At 44.2% G+C, this 19,224-nt stretch overlaps 1 protein-coding gene across 2 annotated transcripts in view; it reads left to right on the plus strand.

Moving 5' to 3' along the window:
* Positions 1-19,224, plus strand: part of PAMR1 (peptidase domain containing associated with muscle regeneration 1) — a 97,800-nt gene that overhangs the window by 37,444 nt on the left and 41,132 nt on the right. For both annotated transcript variants that reach the window (XM_056132706.1, XM_056132700.1), the window contains exon 3: positions 1,558-1,686. In XM_056132706.1, the coding sequence (XP_055988681.1) occupies positions 1,558-1,686 (129 nt within the window). The remainder of the gene's footprint in view (positions 1-1,557; positions 1,687-19,224) is intronic.

Consider the following 19,224-nt stretch of genomic DNA (forward strand, 5'->3'; position numbering starts at 1 on the left):
TATCGAATGTAACCTGCCCACGTGGCAGAGTCTGTAAAACACAGAGTCTGTGGCGTATTCAACGTGCCAAAAACCAGTAACAATGATGGGTCTCATTCTCCTAACCCTGAAAGAGCCTTGTATATGGCACTTTTTAAAATCTCGGAGCTAGGACGAAGGAGATGTTACTGGGTCGCCTGCTCAAGGCAATCGACGAACAACAGGATGATCATGATTGTGATTACTGGGATTTTAGGTACTAATTTTATTATTTTCACTTGTCTGAATTTATGAATATTCTACCATAAACATACAAATAAAAGTAGAAAAATGCACTGTACTGACAGTCAGTCTTTCACTATTACTTTATGTTCCTTTTAAACATCAGCCACTGGATTAAGGCACTTGCTTTGCATGCTGCTGACACTGATTTGATCCTCATCACCGCATATGGTCCCCTGAGCACTGTCAGGATTATTCCCTGAACACTGAGACAGGAGTAAGCGCTGAGCACAGGGGGGTGTAACTCACTATGAAGATGCTTTGGATCACGCTTAAAATGACACTATCTGAATTCTGGTGACTTGCATTTTCCTTAATCACTTAATCACTTAACTTCCCGTTAGTCGGTGATTTGCTCGAGCAGGCGCCAGTAACGTCTCCATTTGTCCCTGTCGCGTGCTAGTGTAGCCCAATGGCATCTGTTCGCTCTGGGAACATGAAGAGCCTCAAACCGATCGTTCATGATCTTGACGAAGAAGTCTGACCATCTGGTAGGTGGGCGGCCACGCGGTCTCTTGACATCCCGTGGAATCCAATCAGTAACAGCTCTAGTCCAACGGTCGTCTTTAAATCTCATTACGTGACCAGCCCATCTGATTTTCGACACCTTGGCAAATGAGACAGCGTCCCTGATTCTTGATCGTGGACGGATGTCAGAACTCCGGATTCTTTCTCTCATTTGAGTGAAACGTGATATTCCAAGCATAGCTCTTTCAATTCTTCTTTAGGAGACCTGAATAGCGTTCTCATCCTGTTTGCGTAGGGTCCATGTCTCTGAGGCATATGTTAATGCAGGAAGAACAGTGGAATCAAAGAGATGTGCCCGGAGCCGGAGGTTCTTTGTCTTCTTAGTTATTTCTTCGATGTTCTTGAAGACGTTCCAAGCCACTCTCTTCCTCCTGCGCAGCTCGGGTGCCAGGTCATTTGTCATGTTGACTTCTCGACCTAGGTACACATAGCTGTTGCATTCGGAGATGGTCGTTCTGTTGAGAGCGAATGGGGCATCAGGAACGAGGCTGTTTCTCATAAACATTGTCTTTGTAAGATTCAGCTATAGTCCTACCTTTCCACATTCACGGTCAAAGTCGGCCATCATTTGTGCCGCTTGGCTGATGTTTGGTGTTATTAAAACAATTTTCCTAGGAGAAAGATATTCTTTCCTGAACATTATCTCTATACCTTTCAAGGAGTGGGTTCCCTCCATTAAGAGAAGGATCTGTGATGATGGTGGATTATTTTAGGCAGTCCATTGAACCTGCAAGTATTTAACTCTCCCCCTTTTTGGAAATGTTGCAGGTTGTACCATCTTTGAGAACTGCAAGAGCTGCCGGAATGGCTCATGGGGGGGCACGCTGGACGATTTCTATGTGAAGGGGATCTACTGCGCCGAGTGCCGGGCCGGCTGGTACGGAGGAGACTGCATGCGTGAGTAACCCCTGAAATAGCTTCATCCAACAGCTGTTCGGTTGCAATGACTCCGTTTGCAGTCAAATCAGGTTTAGCTTACTGGAATTGGAATTCAGGAAAGCTTGTTACTAAAGGAGTTTCTGTGCTCAGGGAAACTCCTAGTGGGCTCTGGAGACCCAGATTGAACCCCTGTTGGCAATGTGAAGGCAAGCACCCTACCTACGTACTATATTATCTCTTGCCCCCTAGAGGGGTTTCTGAGTAAGACTCTAAAAGAGCCAAGATGTGTTTCCATCTGCTGGATGTGGATTTTGATATCTGTTTGGAATTGGCCACAGGAGGTTTATGCCTGCTCCGAGATCTTTCCCTTTCTCCTAGATGAAGCCAAGGTCTGTTGCACACAGCCTGCACAAACCAAGGTTGCACATTATTAGCATTACACATTGTGGATGAGGCTTCAGAAAGGCTAAGTCTGTCGTGCCTTTGAATTTCTCAGGATGAACTTCTTGAACCCTAAGTTAAATTCTTGAAATCCACATCAAATTGTCAGCATAATCCCTTGTCCCGGAAAGGATTCTTTCTGGATTTTATTTGATCTTCCAAGAATTTCTTAATCTGTCTTAGGGTTCCTCTATGAGTCTCAAGATTTCTATGAAATTGGAGTAGAATGCTCATCTTAAGACTCCCCTCTGCACTCCACTCATCTGCAGAATATAAAATAACATACTATGAGACTGATACCCAAGGACAGTAGACATAAGGGCCAGGAATATTGCCCCATAGTTGGAAGCCTGTCTTATGAGCTGGGGAGAAGACAGCTGGAATAGAGAAAGGATCACTAAGATAATGATGGTTGGAGGAATCGTTCAAGATGGGAGATGTGTGCTGAAAATAGATCAAGGACCAAATGTAATAACCTCTCAGTATCTGTGTTGCAAACCATAATGCTCAAAAAGTAGAGAGAGAGAAAGAGAGAAAGAGAGAGAGAGAGTATGGGAGAAATTATCTGCCATGGAGGTAGGGAAAGGGTTGGAAAGGGGAGATATACTGGGGACATTGGTAATGGAGAAAGAGCACTAGGGGAGGGATGGGTGTTTGATCATTGTTTGATTGAAACTCGAACATGAAAGTCTGTAACTTTATCTCACAGTGATTCAAGTTAAAAAAAGGAAAAATAAAAGACTCCCTGCTGCATTGTCCCTCCAAGAGTCTTTGTGTGGGGACAGGAGTGACAGTACAGCAGGTAGGACATTTGCCTTGCACGTGGCTGACCTGAGTTCAAACCCCAGCATTCCATATGGTCCTCTGAGCCCACCAGGAATGATCTTTGAGTACAGAACCAGGAGTAAGCCCTGAGCACTGCTGGTCCAAGCTCCCTCCACCCACCCAAAGGAATCTTTATATGAAAATTATGTTCTTTTAAGCCTATTTGACATGCCCCTATATGAATCAAAAGTAGTCAGAATGGTCTTTTCTTTTCATTTTGGGGCACACTCAGCGATGTACAGGGGTTACTCCTGGCTCTGCACTCAGGAATTACTCCTGGTGGTGCCTGGAGGGTCCTGGGGCTGAGATCTCCAAGCCTGCTCGGATTGGGGCTGAGCATCCTCCACCCAGATCCCCATCTTCCAGTAGGCAGGCGTCACACCCACCAACTGCCCCTGGCACCAGGTAATCCCATCAACGGCCAACACCAGAGACTATAAAACTCAGCTCCCAGACATCTTATTATCTCGTTCTTACTTTGGACAACCTGGCAGGCTACCAAATGTATCCTGCCCACATGGCAGAGTCAGGCAAACTCCCCGTGGCATACTCAATATGCCAAATACCAGTAACAATGATGGGTCTCATTCGCATAACCCTGAAAGAGCATTTCACAGGGCTAGGACGAAGGAGACATTACTGGGGCCTGCTTGAGGCAATCGACAAACAACAGGATGATTGTGATCGTGATCAGTGTCTGGAGGACCATATGGGATGCTGGGAATCGAACCCAGGCTGGCCACATGCAAGGCAAATGCCCTACCCGCTGTGCTATTGCTCCTGCCCCAGGATGGTCTTAAAATCTGAACTTTTTTTTTACTTGGACCACAGATCTGGTCAGTTTATAGAACTAGTCTCCCTGATCTACCCTTAGCAAAATGACCTGTGTTTCAAGAGTCCAGGGCAAAGCAGGTGAACTGTGTGGTCTGTGGAGGAGGGACCCAGGTCACCCAGCAGAGGAGCATGTTGGTGCTTCATGGTGAAGCTGAGAGTTATGCTATCTGATGTATAGGTCACTTACAAAGGTTTAGAGCTTCCATACCTTATTTTGATGGTTTCTAGAAAACTTAATTTATCCCATCAGAGATTATATTCTAGTGGGTTCCCTGATAGATTTAACTCAGGTCTGCCTTTGACAGCTGTTCAGCTGACAGCTGTTCTTAAGCTCCGGAATGACAAAGATCAGGGTTAGTAATGGCTTGCTCTGTCACTGGCATTGTGACCATGGACAAGTCAATTAGCCTTTTAGTCTCAGTCTCAGTCTCATTTTCCTATTCTTTAAAATGGGAAGGAAGAATGTCGCCAGCCTCAGAGGGCTACTTTGACAATGGGATCATGCCTGAGAGACACTCAGCATACTGCCCGGCTCATAGCAAAACCTTGAATAATGCAAAAAATATAGTTGCCCTTGGACAATGTGGGTTTGAACTAGGTGGGTCTATTAATATGCATATTTTCCCATAAATATGATCATTGTATAGATTATCATACCTGTAAATAAAATACATATTTTTACATTACCTTTTCACTTTTGATATCATTTATTAGCAATATCATTAGTAGCTATAGTTTTTTATATCCTAGGAGACACCGTTGATGTAAGTACAGAGATAATTCAGCTTATACAGAGATGACATAAATGTGTTGTACTGATAAATACAGTATCACTGTATCACTGTATCACTGTCATCCCATTGATCTTCAATTTACTTGAGCTGGCACCAGTAACATCTCTATTCCTCCCAGCCCTGAGATTTTAGCAGCCTCTTCTTACTTGTCTTTTCCCAATGATTGGAGGCTCTTTCGGGGTCAGGGGAATGAGACCTATTGTTGTTACTGTCTTTGGCATATCAAATACACCATGGGGAGTTTGCCAGGCTCTGCCCATGTGGGCGGGATACTCTCGGTAGCTTGCGGGGCTCTCCGAGAGTCATAAATTGGTAGGAAGTATCTTATAATGTGTTGCAGTATTGTAAGTATATTTTCTGTTATGATTTTCTTAATACCATTTTATTTTCTCTGGCTGACTTTTATTGAAAGAGAATATATATATATAATCAAAATATGTTATGGTATTGATAAGACTTCTGGCCAACAGCAGGTTCCTAAATTGTTAGGTTTTGGAGAGTCAAAAGTTATCCTTGGTCTTTGATCCAGCACCCTTAATCACCTGTTGACTCAAGGTCAACCATCTATCACTTATTTTATATATATATATATATATATATATATATATATATATATTTAATTGCTGAGTGGACCAGAGGGCCAGAGATAAAGATACTTATAATAAAAGCTCAGGAAGAATAGGTAGAGGGGTTGAAGTGACATCTGTAATGGTAGAACATATGCCTGACATGTGCGAGACCCCAAGTTCAATTCCTGACTTTATAAGACATCTCCCACACTGCTTAGTGCAGCTGGTGAGCTAGGTTCCAGAGGAGTGTCATAGGAAACGACCCCCAGTTCTCCTAACATCACTGGGTGTGGCCTCTGGAAGCAAAAGAAAAGGGGAAAAATGTTCATTTGTACAGGGCATATATTTTTCTCTTGCTGATGATTTTGGTTCTCTCCTCTTTGGCTATGGGAGAATTCTCATTTCTTAGTGTGTGTGAGTGAGTGGCAAAGGATGTATGATGAGGTGCAGTCTCACGAATTCTAGAGTCACCATAAGTAACTTCTGTTCTGTTGTCTGTGTCTTTGGGTTTGCTTTCATTGGCCATTGTTTATTCCTTTGCCCTGTCTCTTTATATTCTACTTATGAGTGAGATTATTCGGCCTTTGCTTTTCTCCTTCTCACTTATTTTGCTTAGCATGACATCTTTAGTTCCATTCGTATTATGGCAAATGGAAAGATTTCATCTTTTTTTAAAAAAAAATCTGAGTAGCATTCCATTGTGTGCATGTGCTACATCATTTTTATCTGGCCATCTCTCTTGAAATACTTGGATTATTTTGACAATTGTTGTAAATAGAATAACTGCAATAGATATTAGTATACTTTTATGTTTCTGGTTTAGTGTTTTTGCATTCTTTTAATAGATACCTATGAAAGAAGTTGCTAGAGATGTGTAGTTCTACTTTGAATTTTTTTTTGACATCTCCTAACACCTCAACCAGTTTATATTCTCACCAACTCTAAAAGAATGTTCCTTTTTATCCTCACCAACAGCTGTTGTTTCTGAGGGTTTTTTTTTCATGTAGCCTCTTCTCACTGGTGCGAGATGACATATCAGTATAGTTTCTATGATAATTAGTATTTTGAGCATTTTTTCCATGTGCCTATTCTATCTCTGTTCTTAACCATAGCCCCATCCAACTCCATTGGGGAGTTTCCCCTATAACATTCATATTATTTTTGAAGAGTGCTTACAAGACCTCTGCTGAGAATAGAATAGAATAGAGGTGAGGATGTAGCATGAGAGTACTAGTAGTTTGGGACAGTCACACAAGGAATAAGGGAACATACTAGCTCATGGTACAGTAAAGCATGTCCCAGCAAAACCAAGGATACAGTTGAAACTGGAACTCTTCTGGAAGTGATGTAGTCAGGATGGTTAGGACACTGTTCTTTAGCAGTGCAGTAGAAGAGGTGAATTAAACTAGTCATTTGTTTGATCCGGGATAGATTAAGACATGACTGTGTGGGTTGGGTATGACAGGAAACCAGAAAGATCCTGTTGGGGAGATAATAGCAAAATGACGTCTCAATGAGGTGGAAAAGTATGCTTTGTGTTAATGAAATAGTATCAATAAAATGGTCGCTGTAGTCAGATGATAAAATATCTGAGTTTCAGTGTTCAAGGACAGTTCTGATAAGGTGCTTATCTTTATTACACAGTGATTGCAGTGTAACAAACAATCTCAAAATGACAGGTGTTTATTTTTTTTTTTAATCAAGAGTCTGTGGGTTGACTGGGTTCAACCGAGTTTAACTGTTCAGGCCTGAACTGAACTCCAGGCTTTAGGGCTCAGGCCAAAGAGGCAGCAGCTACTTGGGGTTATGCTCTTCTCAGAATGGACTTGGAAAACTGCAAGGAACCAAGGCAGATTCACAGACACATGGAAGACCTCTGTTCATATGACACTCATTCACATGGAGAAGCCTGAAATAAGTCAACAGGAAGAGTATACACTCTCCAAGAAAGAAAGGGTCAATTTTTTTTCGCTTTTTTTTGGGGGGGGGTCACACCCGGCATTACACAGGAGTTACTCCTGGCTCATGCACTCAGGAATTACTCCTGGCGGTGCTTGGGGGACCATATGGTATGCTGGGAATCGAAGCCGGGTCGGCCGTGTGTAAGGCAAACGCCCTACCCGCTCTGCTCTGCTATTGGCCCATCCCCAGAAGAGGTCAATTTTTATTTTTATTTTGTTTTGCTTTTTGGGTCACACCCGGCGATACACAGGGGTCACTCCTGGCTCTGCACTCAGGAACTATCCCTGGCGGTGCTCAGGGGACTATATGGGATGCTGGGAATCAAACCTGGGTCAGCCGCGTGCAAGGCAAATGCCCTACCCGCTGTGCTATCACTCCAGCCCCAGAAGGGGTCAATTTTTAAATAATACTCTAAACACCTTGCATGAGTCAATTGGCTTATTGAGGAGATGGGGTGGAAAGGGAAAGGATATTTGCTGATTAATGAGTTCAATAAAGCAAGTATCAATAAGAAAGAGTATGGCGTTTATCACAAGATTCTGTCTATGGGCTTTTCCAAATTTTCCCTATTGGTTAAATCATGGAATTAATTAGTGTAAGATTGTATTTAGAATCTTATTGCTTAGACTAGATGGTAGATACATAAATACTAGATATATAGATAGTATCTGTTTTAGATTAAGAGTTATATTGAACAGCAGAAATGGTTCCGGCAAACCAGTCATCATGACTAGGCCCGCAGAGACCAAGAGCCAAAAGCTCATGTCCTCCTTCACCCATCAACCTATTCATTCAAAAAAAATTTTTTTTTCTTGAACCTGTGTCCTACATGCTGGATATACAATGATGAGCAAGACAGATAGTAATAGTGGCTCTTCTCTTGGAGCTTGTGATTTAGAAAGACTGTAGTCGGGACTATCGAGTCAAATAATGTCAAATTTCTATCTAATCCTGGGTTGGTTCAATTACACTTGTTTGATTCAATTTTGTTTATTCTTAGATCCTCCTACCACAGCCATGGGCCTTTATGTGATAATTCACAGGGTGCACTGGGCAGGTGACCAGGGAAAACAATGAGTCCTCAGTGAGGTGACAACCTTTTCATGAATCAGGGCTTGAATGAAAAGAGACATCAATTGGATGTTATCAGGTTTCTGTCACCTTCACCTCATATTTGCAGTAAATAGAACAGAATTTATAGAACAGAATTCATCTCTCTCCTTGTTGATTCCTGCCCAGTGTTCCTATGCTGCCCCGTGGACTACAGTGTCCCATTGACAGCTCGAGCAGTGCTGATGGTCCATGGCAGTACCAGCATCTTCCCAGTAGATGGCACTCAAGTGATCCAGTCAAACCATTTAATTCGGAGGGAAAAGTGCTCCCTGCTTGGATCTTGTTAGATCTCTGGCCTTTAAATTTTGTTTTTTAGTATAATATAGAACCTTGAAAGGAAAGATAAGTGCAAAAGGGTTTTGGGTTATTTTATCTTCGAGTTAGAAAGCACTTAGCACTGAGAAGATGTGGGAGCACCAACATCTGCTCACTTTCACTGACAGTATTTGTGATCCTTAGTGTTTACTCATGAAGCTTTAAAATCCATTGCGTGGTCACTTAATTTGTAACCATTGAGATGAGGTATTACTTCAGACAGGCTTCAGATTACCCTCTGTGAGAAATATGAACTCCCCAAGTCCAAGAGAATAGTTTATTTACATTTTCCTACCAAGGAAAGATGGGATTAGTAAACTTTGAATCTCCAGGCAAAGGAGCTGAGTTTTTCCTTCCTTTTTATTTTTATTTTGAGAATTTTCACCTCTATAAAGAGAATTGAAAGACTAGTATGTTCACATACCTTTGTTCTGAATTTTCTAATTATTACTTTCCCAGCTTTGGCTTTCTCTTTAGAACATTGAAAGACTCATACGTAAAACTTTGTGTGTGTGTGTGTGTGTGTGCGTGTGTGCACGCGTGTGCGTGTGTGTCTTGATATTATCATCATTTTTTCCTTTTGATGTTCAAATTATTCCAGAATTGACCAGTGAAGACTTTTAAGCCAGATGCACTCTAGCATGCCTAAAGTAATTCTTTGCTTTCTGGTCCCATGGAAATGTTTTTGGTTCGCCTTTCGAGCTTATGTACAGATCATGACAATAACCAATTGTCCATAAATCCTGTCTCCTTTTGTGGGGAATAGGATTTGGGAACTGTGTCTGCACACTGACTGTACATGGTGCTTATATAATAAGTTAAAACCAAGGTTTCCTCTTGAAGTTGCTAAAACTGGAAGGCCAGGTTCTTAAACAGGAACATTCTGCTGACTCCAGAGCAGAGTGTATTTAACTTGGCACTCAGACAAAGGCCTTCGTCACCACCTGAGATGAACAATGAAAAGACCCAAGAACCACAACATTCTAGCCAGTTAGTGTGGCAGGGATCCTAACCTTTCAGACTCTGAAGGATTGAGAGGATGTAGGAAAGTGAGGGAAGCAAACCACCCAGGGGAAAGAGGATTTATGAGGGAGAGATGGTGGGGCATAAACACACGCCGTCTGCTGTCCTAGTCATGTACATCATTCTAGTCATGTTCTGGATAGAGACAAAGGAACTGGCTATGCCCCTAAATAAATACTCGTGGGCCTGGAATGTTAGAGAGGATGGTGATTTCTCAGGCTAATCCTTGAGCTATAACAGAATGAGTGAGAAAGTGTGGTGTGTGTGTGTGTGTGTGTGTGTGTGTGTGTGTGTGTGTGAGAGAGAGAGAGAGAGAAAGAGAGAGAGGCAGAGAGACATAAGGAGACAGAGACAGAAGAACAAAGAGTGCACACAACATTGGGCATTGCTGACTTATAAAACCATCCTAGTGAACAGTTGTTTTTTTGTTTTGTTTTGTTTTGGTTTTTTTTTTGCTTTTTATGTCACACCCGGCATTGCATAGGGGTTACTCCTGACTCTGCACTCAGGAATTACTCCTGGCAATGCTCAGGGGACCATATGGGATGCTCGGAATCGAACTCGGGTCTGATGTGTGCAAGGCAAACACCCTACCCGCTGTGCTATTTCTCCAGCCTCTCATCCTAGTGAACTTTATTGTCACCAAGATGGCAGCTCTGAAACCTGACTCATCTTCCCTTTAACTTTTCCATCTTCACACTTCCAGGGAAGGAAAAATGCCCCACTGGGTCCAAATTTGGAACAGTGTTAGATGGACTTGGAACCAGTAGAACCTGAATTTTAATCGCTTTCTCTCTCACGAATTTGGGCAAAGTTACTCAATCTTTATAAATCTTAATGCCCTCACTTATGAAGGGGAATAATAATAGTCACTCCTCAGAAAATTTATGTAAGATTTTAAAAGTACAGCATTAGACTGGAGTTATTTCCCTCATACGTGGCCAACCTAGGTTTCATCCTCTGTATCCCCTGTGGTTCCCTGAGTCCACCAGGAATAATTCCTGAGTGCAGAGTCAGGTGTAACCCCTGAGCACTCTTGGGTGTGCCTCCCCCTGAAAATAGTACAGTGTATAGATCCTTAACATGAGGCTGGGGTGCTAGTCAGTGCTCAGTAAACGAAGGGAGCAATTCATAGGAATAAACCAGAATCTTGATACAAACACTTTTTTTCTTTTCTTTTTTTTTTTTATTTCTGTGGGCTGGAGGGTAAGGAATTCAGTGTAGAGGCAGAGAAGGAAAATTATAAAAAAAGAACCCTCTAAGGACAGAGAATATACACTGGACACGGGGACATAATCTTCCCCGGGCAAATATTGTGTGGTAAATGACATCTTCTATTTTATATCCTGAAGCTCTTCAACTCCCTGGGGATTAATGTTTGAACCTTTACAGATGATTTTTATGTTGTCAAAGAACTCATCAATTCTGGCTCAGTGTCTGGCCGATTGTGGAAGGACATGAAAAAGACCTTCTTCCAGCTCTAAGAAAGACATCACTAGATAAACCATGGAAAAATATTTCATTTTCTATAAAATCATCAAATGTCTGTGAACATAAAAAGAATCTGAACTCCAGAGGGATTCAGTGCCCGGTGAACCAGATATTCTAGAAGCAGAATCCTACCCATGGCAGTCTTCTAGGGTGGGGACAGGGCCCATAAACTGGATGGAAAACGGGGTAGGTAAAACTGTGAAAGAAGGACCTGCAGAAACAGATGAGGAGCCAACGATGCCTGACCTTGTGTTCTGGCCTGTTGCACTTTTGTTTACTTGCTTTTTTTCCCATTTTTATTGAGGCACCATGATTTACAATATGTGAATGATAGCGTTTCATTCATGCAAGGTTCCAACAGCACACCCAACAACTGCATATCCACTTCTCTCCACCAATGTCCCCAGGTACTATTCCCTGCCTCCAAGCCCCATGCCATCTGGTAAACTCAGTTCTGTAGGCCAATGTGTGTGTTCTGTTGTCTTTGCCCCTTTGTCCTGTTGTACTTAACGCAGGAGGCCAAAGACAAGCCTTTCCACTCTGTATACAGATAAATAACATAACTGAGGAAGCAAAGGCTGTGCCAGGGAGTACACTGATGTGTAAGCTAAAAATATACAGAAAATCTTGGGGTTTATGTGTGTGTGTGGGGAGGGTGATGGTGGTGGGAGGGATACTGGGAACATTGGTGGTGGAGAATGGGCAGTGGTGGAGGGATGGGCACTCGATCATTGAATCACTGAAATGTAAGCACGAAAGTTTGTAAGTCTGTAATGTACCTCATGGTGATTCATTAAAAAATTAAAAATAAATAATTTTTTTTCACGGTCACGGTCCTCCCGTTGTTCATCGATTTGCTCGAGCAGGCCCAGTAACGTCTCCATCATGAGACTTGTTGTTACTGTGTTTGGCATATTGAATACATCACGGGTAGCTTGCCAGGCTCTGCCATGCGGGCGAAATACTCTCAGTAGCTTGCCTGGCTCTCCGAGAGGGGCAGAGGAATTGAACTCGGGTCGGCCATGCTGGCCGCTTGTAAGGCATATGCCCAACTGCTGTGCTATCGCTCTAGCCCATTTTTTTTAAAAAAAGAAAATCTTGGGATGTTGTGGTTTACCAGCTTCGTAGACTTATAACATTCACAACCTGTGGTCTCAGAGACTCACAATGCTCCAAGCTTGAAGTCATGGAGAGGGATTATTGCAAATTAAGGACATATTTCCAGATGTTTGAATTTCAAGATGCCAAAGGTTATAGTATCTGTCCAATCTCAAATTGAGATTAATTCCTGCTTAGATCTAACTGACCAGCCATTTACCTACCTGTACTGAAGCATAGGATATTATCAATCAAAAGAAAAATAATTACCTCCTACTGTGAACACACAAGGGACTATGACTTTCAGTCAAGGGGAGAAAAAGTGAATCTGAGAAATATCAGTGGATAAGGTGCTTGCCTTCCAAGTGGCCAGCCCCGTTTTGATCCCTGGAACCCTGTATGGTCCCTGATCTGGCTAGAATGATCCCTGAGCATAGAGTCAGGAGTAAGATTTGAAAACTTCTAGGTGTGGCCCAAAAACTAAAAAACAAAACAAAACAAAACAAATCTCTGTGGTGCCACAGATTACCCAGGCCACCCCAGTGTGTTTGAGGTTCTCCAAGTCTGCTCCTGGCTATACTCATCAGTCTTTGTAATTCCAGTAGCCAAACCAGAGTCAGCTACATCTAAACTCCTATAGTATCCCTCTGTCCCGAGAAGTTTTCAATAACTTTAAATTAAATATGTTAAAGAATCTGTAGGAAAGATAAATATAATGGATAAAGAAATGAGAAAGTTTAGGTTTGCAAAGTATTTCAAAACAGTAAAAGGAAATCCCAGAACTGAGTTATAACTGAGTTATACTTAGAGATGCAATTAGGTGCTGAGAAGTGTATCATTGATATCAATGAATGCTTTGCTATCTGGATTACAGTGTGAGGAAGACCAGGACTCCAGCATGCACAGTCCTTTCCATCCCTGTGGTTTCCAATCCTGTGCCTCTCCAAAATGAACTGTATAGAGAGCATGTAATATTTAGAGCCAGCATTCATCTAAAAAGGTGGAGGAGGCAAATAAGGGAAGCATGCACCCAGCTGAGGATAAAGTCAAGTGCTTATTTAGGGAAAAGAGAAAAATAGCATAGTCTCCCACATGCAAACAGAGTGAGGGTCCAAAAGGGAACACCAATTCTGTCCGAGTCTCACCTCTTTCTGTGATTTTAGGCTTCTCATCTTCTCTATTCCCTTTCACTCTCCTCCCAAATAGCTGGGGTCTTCGGTTCCTTTCACAGGACCTATGCTTTCATGGGTTATTGTGGTAACTATAAACTGTCATGGCACAAGTGGATGTGGTTTTTGAAAAGTGGACATGGTTTTTTATTTGCTAAAGAATTACACAATCATTATAATGGTTGTGTAATGTGCTCAGTAAGAACGAGCTAAAGAGATATTACAGCAGGTAGGGCTCTTGCCTTGCATGGTGACAGACCCCAGTCTGATCCCATCTGGTCTCTTGAGCACCACCCAGTGTGATCCCTGAATGTAGAGCCAGGAGTAAGCACTGAGCACTGCCGTGTGTGGCTCAAACACAAAACAGAACAAAAGAAACAGTGGTTACCTAAGGCTTACCTGCATTCATTCCCCAGGTATGTAACAAAGGGAGAGAGACTGCAGGGTGACATCAAGACTGAGTGGAATTTGCTGCTCATTGTAAATTTGACATTGGTGCACGCTCTGCAGGGCATTGGGTGCAAACCCTAGGGATCTGCATCCCTTTTCCCTATCTTTTTCCATCCTCCACCCATGCCTTAGCTCTCTAACTCTGTAGACTCACACAAACCCAGATGGCACGGCCTACAATACACTTAAGCCATAGAGTACAGGGCGTGAGAACCAATATTATGGACTAAAACCTTGTTAAGCCAAATAAAACTTTCTGAAATTACAATATGTGTGTATTAAGGAGAGAATTAAAAGATAATTAGCCACAACAGAAGAAAAGGGTCACGGAAGTTAAATCTAACAATAGAAATGAACTAAACTGAAGCCCAGAGGGAAAAGACTAAAAATATCCACTTATCCAAATTCTTTGTGCTATTCTACCTCAGACCCTGTTGGATTTTAAGTTAGACTGGCAGGATCATCTGGATGTTGGATTATGACAACCCTGGTAATTTGGGGGGGGGGGGGGGGAGAAAAGACTTTCTGTAGCACAGTGGCTGATGCCATTCTTATTGGAACATCATTTTCTTCAGAATGGACAGTCCATTTTCTATAAGGGGAAGAGGCTTCAGTGGTGATTTGCTTGCTCTGGGATTGTTTGGTTTAACTTGACATAATCATTCAGCTAACTGTGAATTGAGCAGCTACTTGATGACTGCAGAGGTATGAACAAGATAGAAAAGATCCTTGTTTGCCATTTGGGTCTGTCCTTTTTCTGCCATCACTGTCCTGGGACCCATGTGTTCAGGGTTCTAACCCTGGTACTCTATGAGTCCAAGAACACTAGGTCAGAATTAGGAATTGCCTCTGTGGATCCTGTGCCCAAATGCTGTCTTTGATCCAAGCAAGACTAATAGAGATGCACACAAAACTAGTTGTTATGTATCATAAAATTTTATGTACCATTGGTGCCGCCAGCAGGTCAGTCTGTACCTGTGAGGCGAGTGCATCAGCAGCCTCATGGCGCCTTCAGACTTCCAGATACCCCAAAATTGCTGCTGTGCCTTTGGCCAGACCCCAAAAACTTGGGGCAAAGTTAACCAAGAAAGTAAACAGCCAAAAGTTAGGTATGTGGGAGACACACCCACAAACCACCTCCGGCTCAGCTATATAATTGGAGGCAAGGCCTCTCTGGTTCCTGATTGAACTGCTTAATGGCCATGATCCCAGAGACTCAGAAATGAATCTTGGAAACCAGCAGCTTTAGGTAGAAACGCGTCCGGTCCCTGCAGTAGGTTACCGGTGCTGGACCAACCCAGGTGGTAATAGGTTTTGTGCCTTGACCTGTTCCTCCTGGCGTCCTGGTGGCCGCCATCCTCCAGAGGCCACTGGATAGTTAGGTTTGGGCCCCCAGTGACGAGACAACAGGGCCTCACGAGACGGGAGTGGAGCCGGGTTTGTCCTCCCCACCCCAACGAGACCCCAAGTCATCGCCCACGAACGGCCTCTCTGGCTCCTGATCCAGCTGCTTAACGGCCATGATCCCAGAGACTCAGAAACAAATCTCAAAACCCAGTGGCTTTTGGCAAAAATGCATCCGGACCCCACAGTACGTTACTGTCGCCGGGCCACCCCAGGGAGGAAAGGGTCTTGTCACTCCACCTGCTCCCTCTTGGCGGTTCGGTGGCCATCATCCTCCAGAGGCCATTGGACAGTCAGGCTTGGTCCCACAGTGATGAAACTTGTTGGGCTTCATGGGATGGGGTGGGGGGAGCCGGGCCTGTCCTCCGGTCCCCAGTGAGACCCCAAGTCATCGCCCACTAATGGCCTCTCTGGCTCCTGATCAAGCTGCTCAATGGCCTTGATCCCAGAGACTCAGAAACAAATCTTGAAACCCAGCAGCTTTTGGCAGAAATGTGTCCAGACCCTGCAGTAGGTTACTGTCGCCGGGCCACCCCAGGGGGGAAAGGGTGCTGTCCCTCCATCTGTTTCCCCCTGGCGGCTCAGTGGCCTCCATCCTCCAGAGGCCATTGGACAGTCAAGCTTGGGCTCGCAGTGACGAAACTTGTTGGGCTTCGCGGGATGGGGTGGGGTGGAGCTGGGCCTATCCTCCCCACCCCAACGTGACCACAAGTCATCGCCCATGAATGGCCTCTCTGGCTTCTGATCAAGCAGCTCAACAGCCATGATCCCAGAGACTCAGGAGCAAATCTCGAAACCCGGTGGCTTTTGGCAGAAATCCCTCCAGATTTAAGTGTTAAACTTTCAAAATTGCAAAATCACTTGGCCCTACTGCAGCCACGCGACATTATATGATATTCATAACCAGCAATAGAACACAAATTGTCTATTGTTGCCCTTTCAGCATATGAGTGTTGGGGTAAAATCTCAAATAATAATGGTGGGTCTGGTGTCGAAATATTGAATGTGATCAAAGTAGAGAGAGAGTAATGTGGAAATCATCTGCCCCACAGGTGGAGGGAGGGTGTGGGATGGGGGTATACTAGGGTTTTTGGTGGTGGAGAATGGGCACTGGTGAAGGTATGGGTGTTTCATTGTATGACCGAGACTTAGACCCAAAAGCTTTTAACTGCTTTCATGGTGATTCAATAAATAAAATTATAAAAAATGGGGAAAAAATTTTATGTACCAGGCACTGTGGGCTGGAGCGATAGCACAGCGGTAGGGCATTTGCCTTACAAGCAGCCAACATGGCCGACCCGAGTTCGATTCCTCCGCCCCTCTTGGAGAGCCCGCAAACTACCAAGAGTATCTCGCCTGCACAGCAGAGCCTGGCAAGCTACCCGTGATGTATTCGATATGCCAAACACAGTAACAACAAGTCTCACGATGGAGACATTACTGGGTCCACTCGAGCAAATCGATGAACAACGGGAGGACTGTGACCGTGACATACCAGGCACTGTGCTATGTGCTTTCCACAGATTGATCTCATTTGATCCTTAAAAAGAAAAGGAAACCAACATAGTAGTAGGATCTGCTTTAATGCCTCACTTCCAATTGAAGAGACCTCCGATTCAAACAGCCAGAAAACTTTTGGCTGGAGTTCCACAACTTGGGGATGAAGCCCCAGGTCTCATTTCACTTGCTACTGATCCCGTGCTGCGAGTCTTCTGCCTCCTGATTTCTCTTTGAAAAAAGCCAGAAGATACAGATGCACCTGTGTCTGAATGTGTTTTTAAAAAAATTATTTTTTTAAAGCACCATGATTTACAAAGTTATTCATAGTTGGGTTTTAGACATACCATGTTATAGCGCTGTTCCACCACCAGCGACAACTTACCGCCACCTGTGTTCCCAGGTTTCCTCCCATAGTCCCCCCCAACCACCCCCCACACTCCCCAGCCTGGCATCTTGACAGACACCTTTTGAAGTTTGATTGTTAAACTTTGGGTTTTTTTTTTTTGCTTTTTTGGGTCACACCCGGCGATGCACTGGGGTTACTCCTGGCTCTGCACTCAGGAGTTACTCCTGACGGTGCTCAGGGGATCATATGGGATGTTGGGAATCGAATCTGGGTCGGCCGCGTGCAAGGCAAATGCACTACCCGCTGTGCTATAGCTCCAGCCCCTGGTTGTTAAACTTTGAGTCTCATGATTTCAATGTTTTTGACTCTGTGATTTGGAAATTTAGCTTCATCATTCTTTAATATCACCGATGTATCTGAATCCCCTTGACTCCTGCCCCGCATTGCTTCTCAAATATCTCTTCTCTCCCTCTCCTCCACTCTTCTCCTTTGCTTCTTCTCCCTATACTCTGGTACTAGGTGAATGTTTTTTTTGTTTTGTTTTGTTTTTAATAGATTGTTCCCATTTCCTACTCAGGAAAGATATAAGAAATAAAATCAAGAAAGATCTTGATCCAAGTACTTTTCAGAAGTATGCTGTGTCTCTGTCTTAACACACACACACACACACACACACACACACACACACACACACACACACAGCTTCCAGCCCTCAATACTGGAGAGAGGAAGGATTTTGTCCAAATGATGGAGGTGATTTTTTCTGGGGAGAACCTCACCAGTTCTCCTACTGGCTTGGATACTAATGAAGATTTCCATTCAGCTCCATGGGAGCAGGATCTCTCCGGATCGCTCTTTAGCGTTGGGCTTATAGCACTGGGAGTATTGGGGAAAGTCTTGTGATTTGAGAGTCCAGGGGGCAGTCTGGTTTCACATTTCACTGGCAAATGTCCTTCTCATCTCCTACACACACACACACACACACACACACACACCCATTCCCCTGCAGTAGCCGGACCCCATCAGAGAGTCTGAGCACGTTTTCTTGGGCACTCTGCCTGCTCTGCCTTTCACATTCAGGACCACCTGCTTGGTTGGCCTGCAGCACTTCCTTGGCGGGGACACTGGGCTGTGTTCACTGTTCTGCCGGAACAGAGAGGTGCAGTGAGTCTGCCTGCTCTCAGGTCCCGGAGTCCAGGCGGGAGAGGGAACTGAAGGAGTGCCTTGGTGTGGGGGGAAGCTGGGCTCCTTCCTCCTCATGGCTCTGGCCAATACCTCTTCCTCCAAGTGCATTTCTGAGAAGTGACCTCTTTGTCACTGGTTGGTTGGAAGTCATCCTCCAGCCCGGGGGCCAACTCTGCCCTCCCCTCCGGAGTCAGAAGGCCCAGCATCATGAAGAAACAAGAAGTTTCCAGCTTGGATGGCAACCTTCTTGCTAGGAGGGTGGGGGGAAAGGCAGTCAGCGCCTATGGAAACCAGAGGGCTAGCCGTGCAGGGGTGTGAGCCCCCCCTGGTGGGAGTGGGAGTTCTGTACTAGAGTCAACCAAAGCATCAAGGGTCTTGCCAAGGAAACCTGAGTGGAGAGGTCCCTCACCGTCCACCACAGTCGCACTGGGATTCCAGCTTCCGGAAGAAGAACAGAGACGCGAGCAGGCTGGCAGGCTTGGGAGCTGGTTCTAACTTGGGGTTCCTGCAGCAGGAGGTTTGCTAAGGAAGCTGGGATTTAACACCTTGCAGGCTGGGAAGTTGCCAGTCTCAAGGGGCGGAGGCTGTGCAGGAAGATTTCTTTTTTGGTTTCTCACACCCAGCGTATCACTTCCGTCGCCCTGCAGCAGATGGGCAGATGGGGGCGTGAGGAGTGTGATGTGAGCAGGAAGGAGAAACGTGCACCTCCAGGAGGGGGTAGTGGTAAAGCTTTGCCAGAGCTCTCTGAGAAAATAAGGGGGGAGAAAAAAATCCCCACTGCTTCAAAATGGAGTGGGAGATGAAATGGGGTGGGATAAGGAAAACCCCCCAAATAAGTTTAAGGTCCCAGCTGAGACGCGGGACTGGAACTAGACAGACACAAGTTCAAATTTTTGTTCACCATCATCTCCAATGGTGAGCATTGACTAATTTTTCAGGCATCATCTGATTTATGCTTCCCCAAGATATATATATATATATATATATATATATATATATATATATATATATCTCAGATGCTGCTTTTATTCCTACTT

This window comes from Sorex fumeus, unplaced genomic scaffold (genome assembly GCF_029834395.1).
Source record: "Sorex fumeus unplaced genomic scaffold, SorFum_2.1 ptg000007l, whole genome shotgun sequence".
Taxonomy (NCBI): domain Eukaryota; kingdom Metazoa; phylum Chordata; class Mammalia; order Eulipotyphla; family Soricidae; genus Sorex; species Sorex fumeus.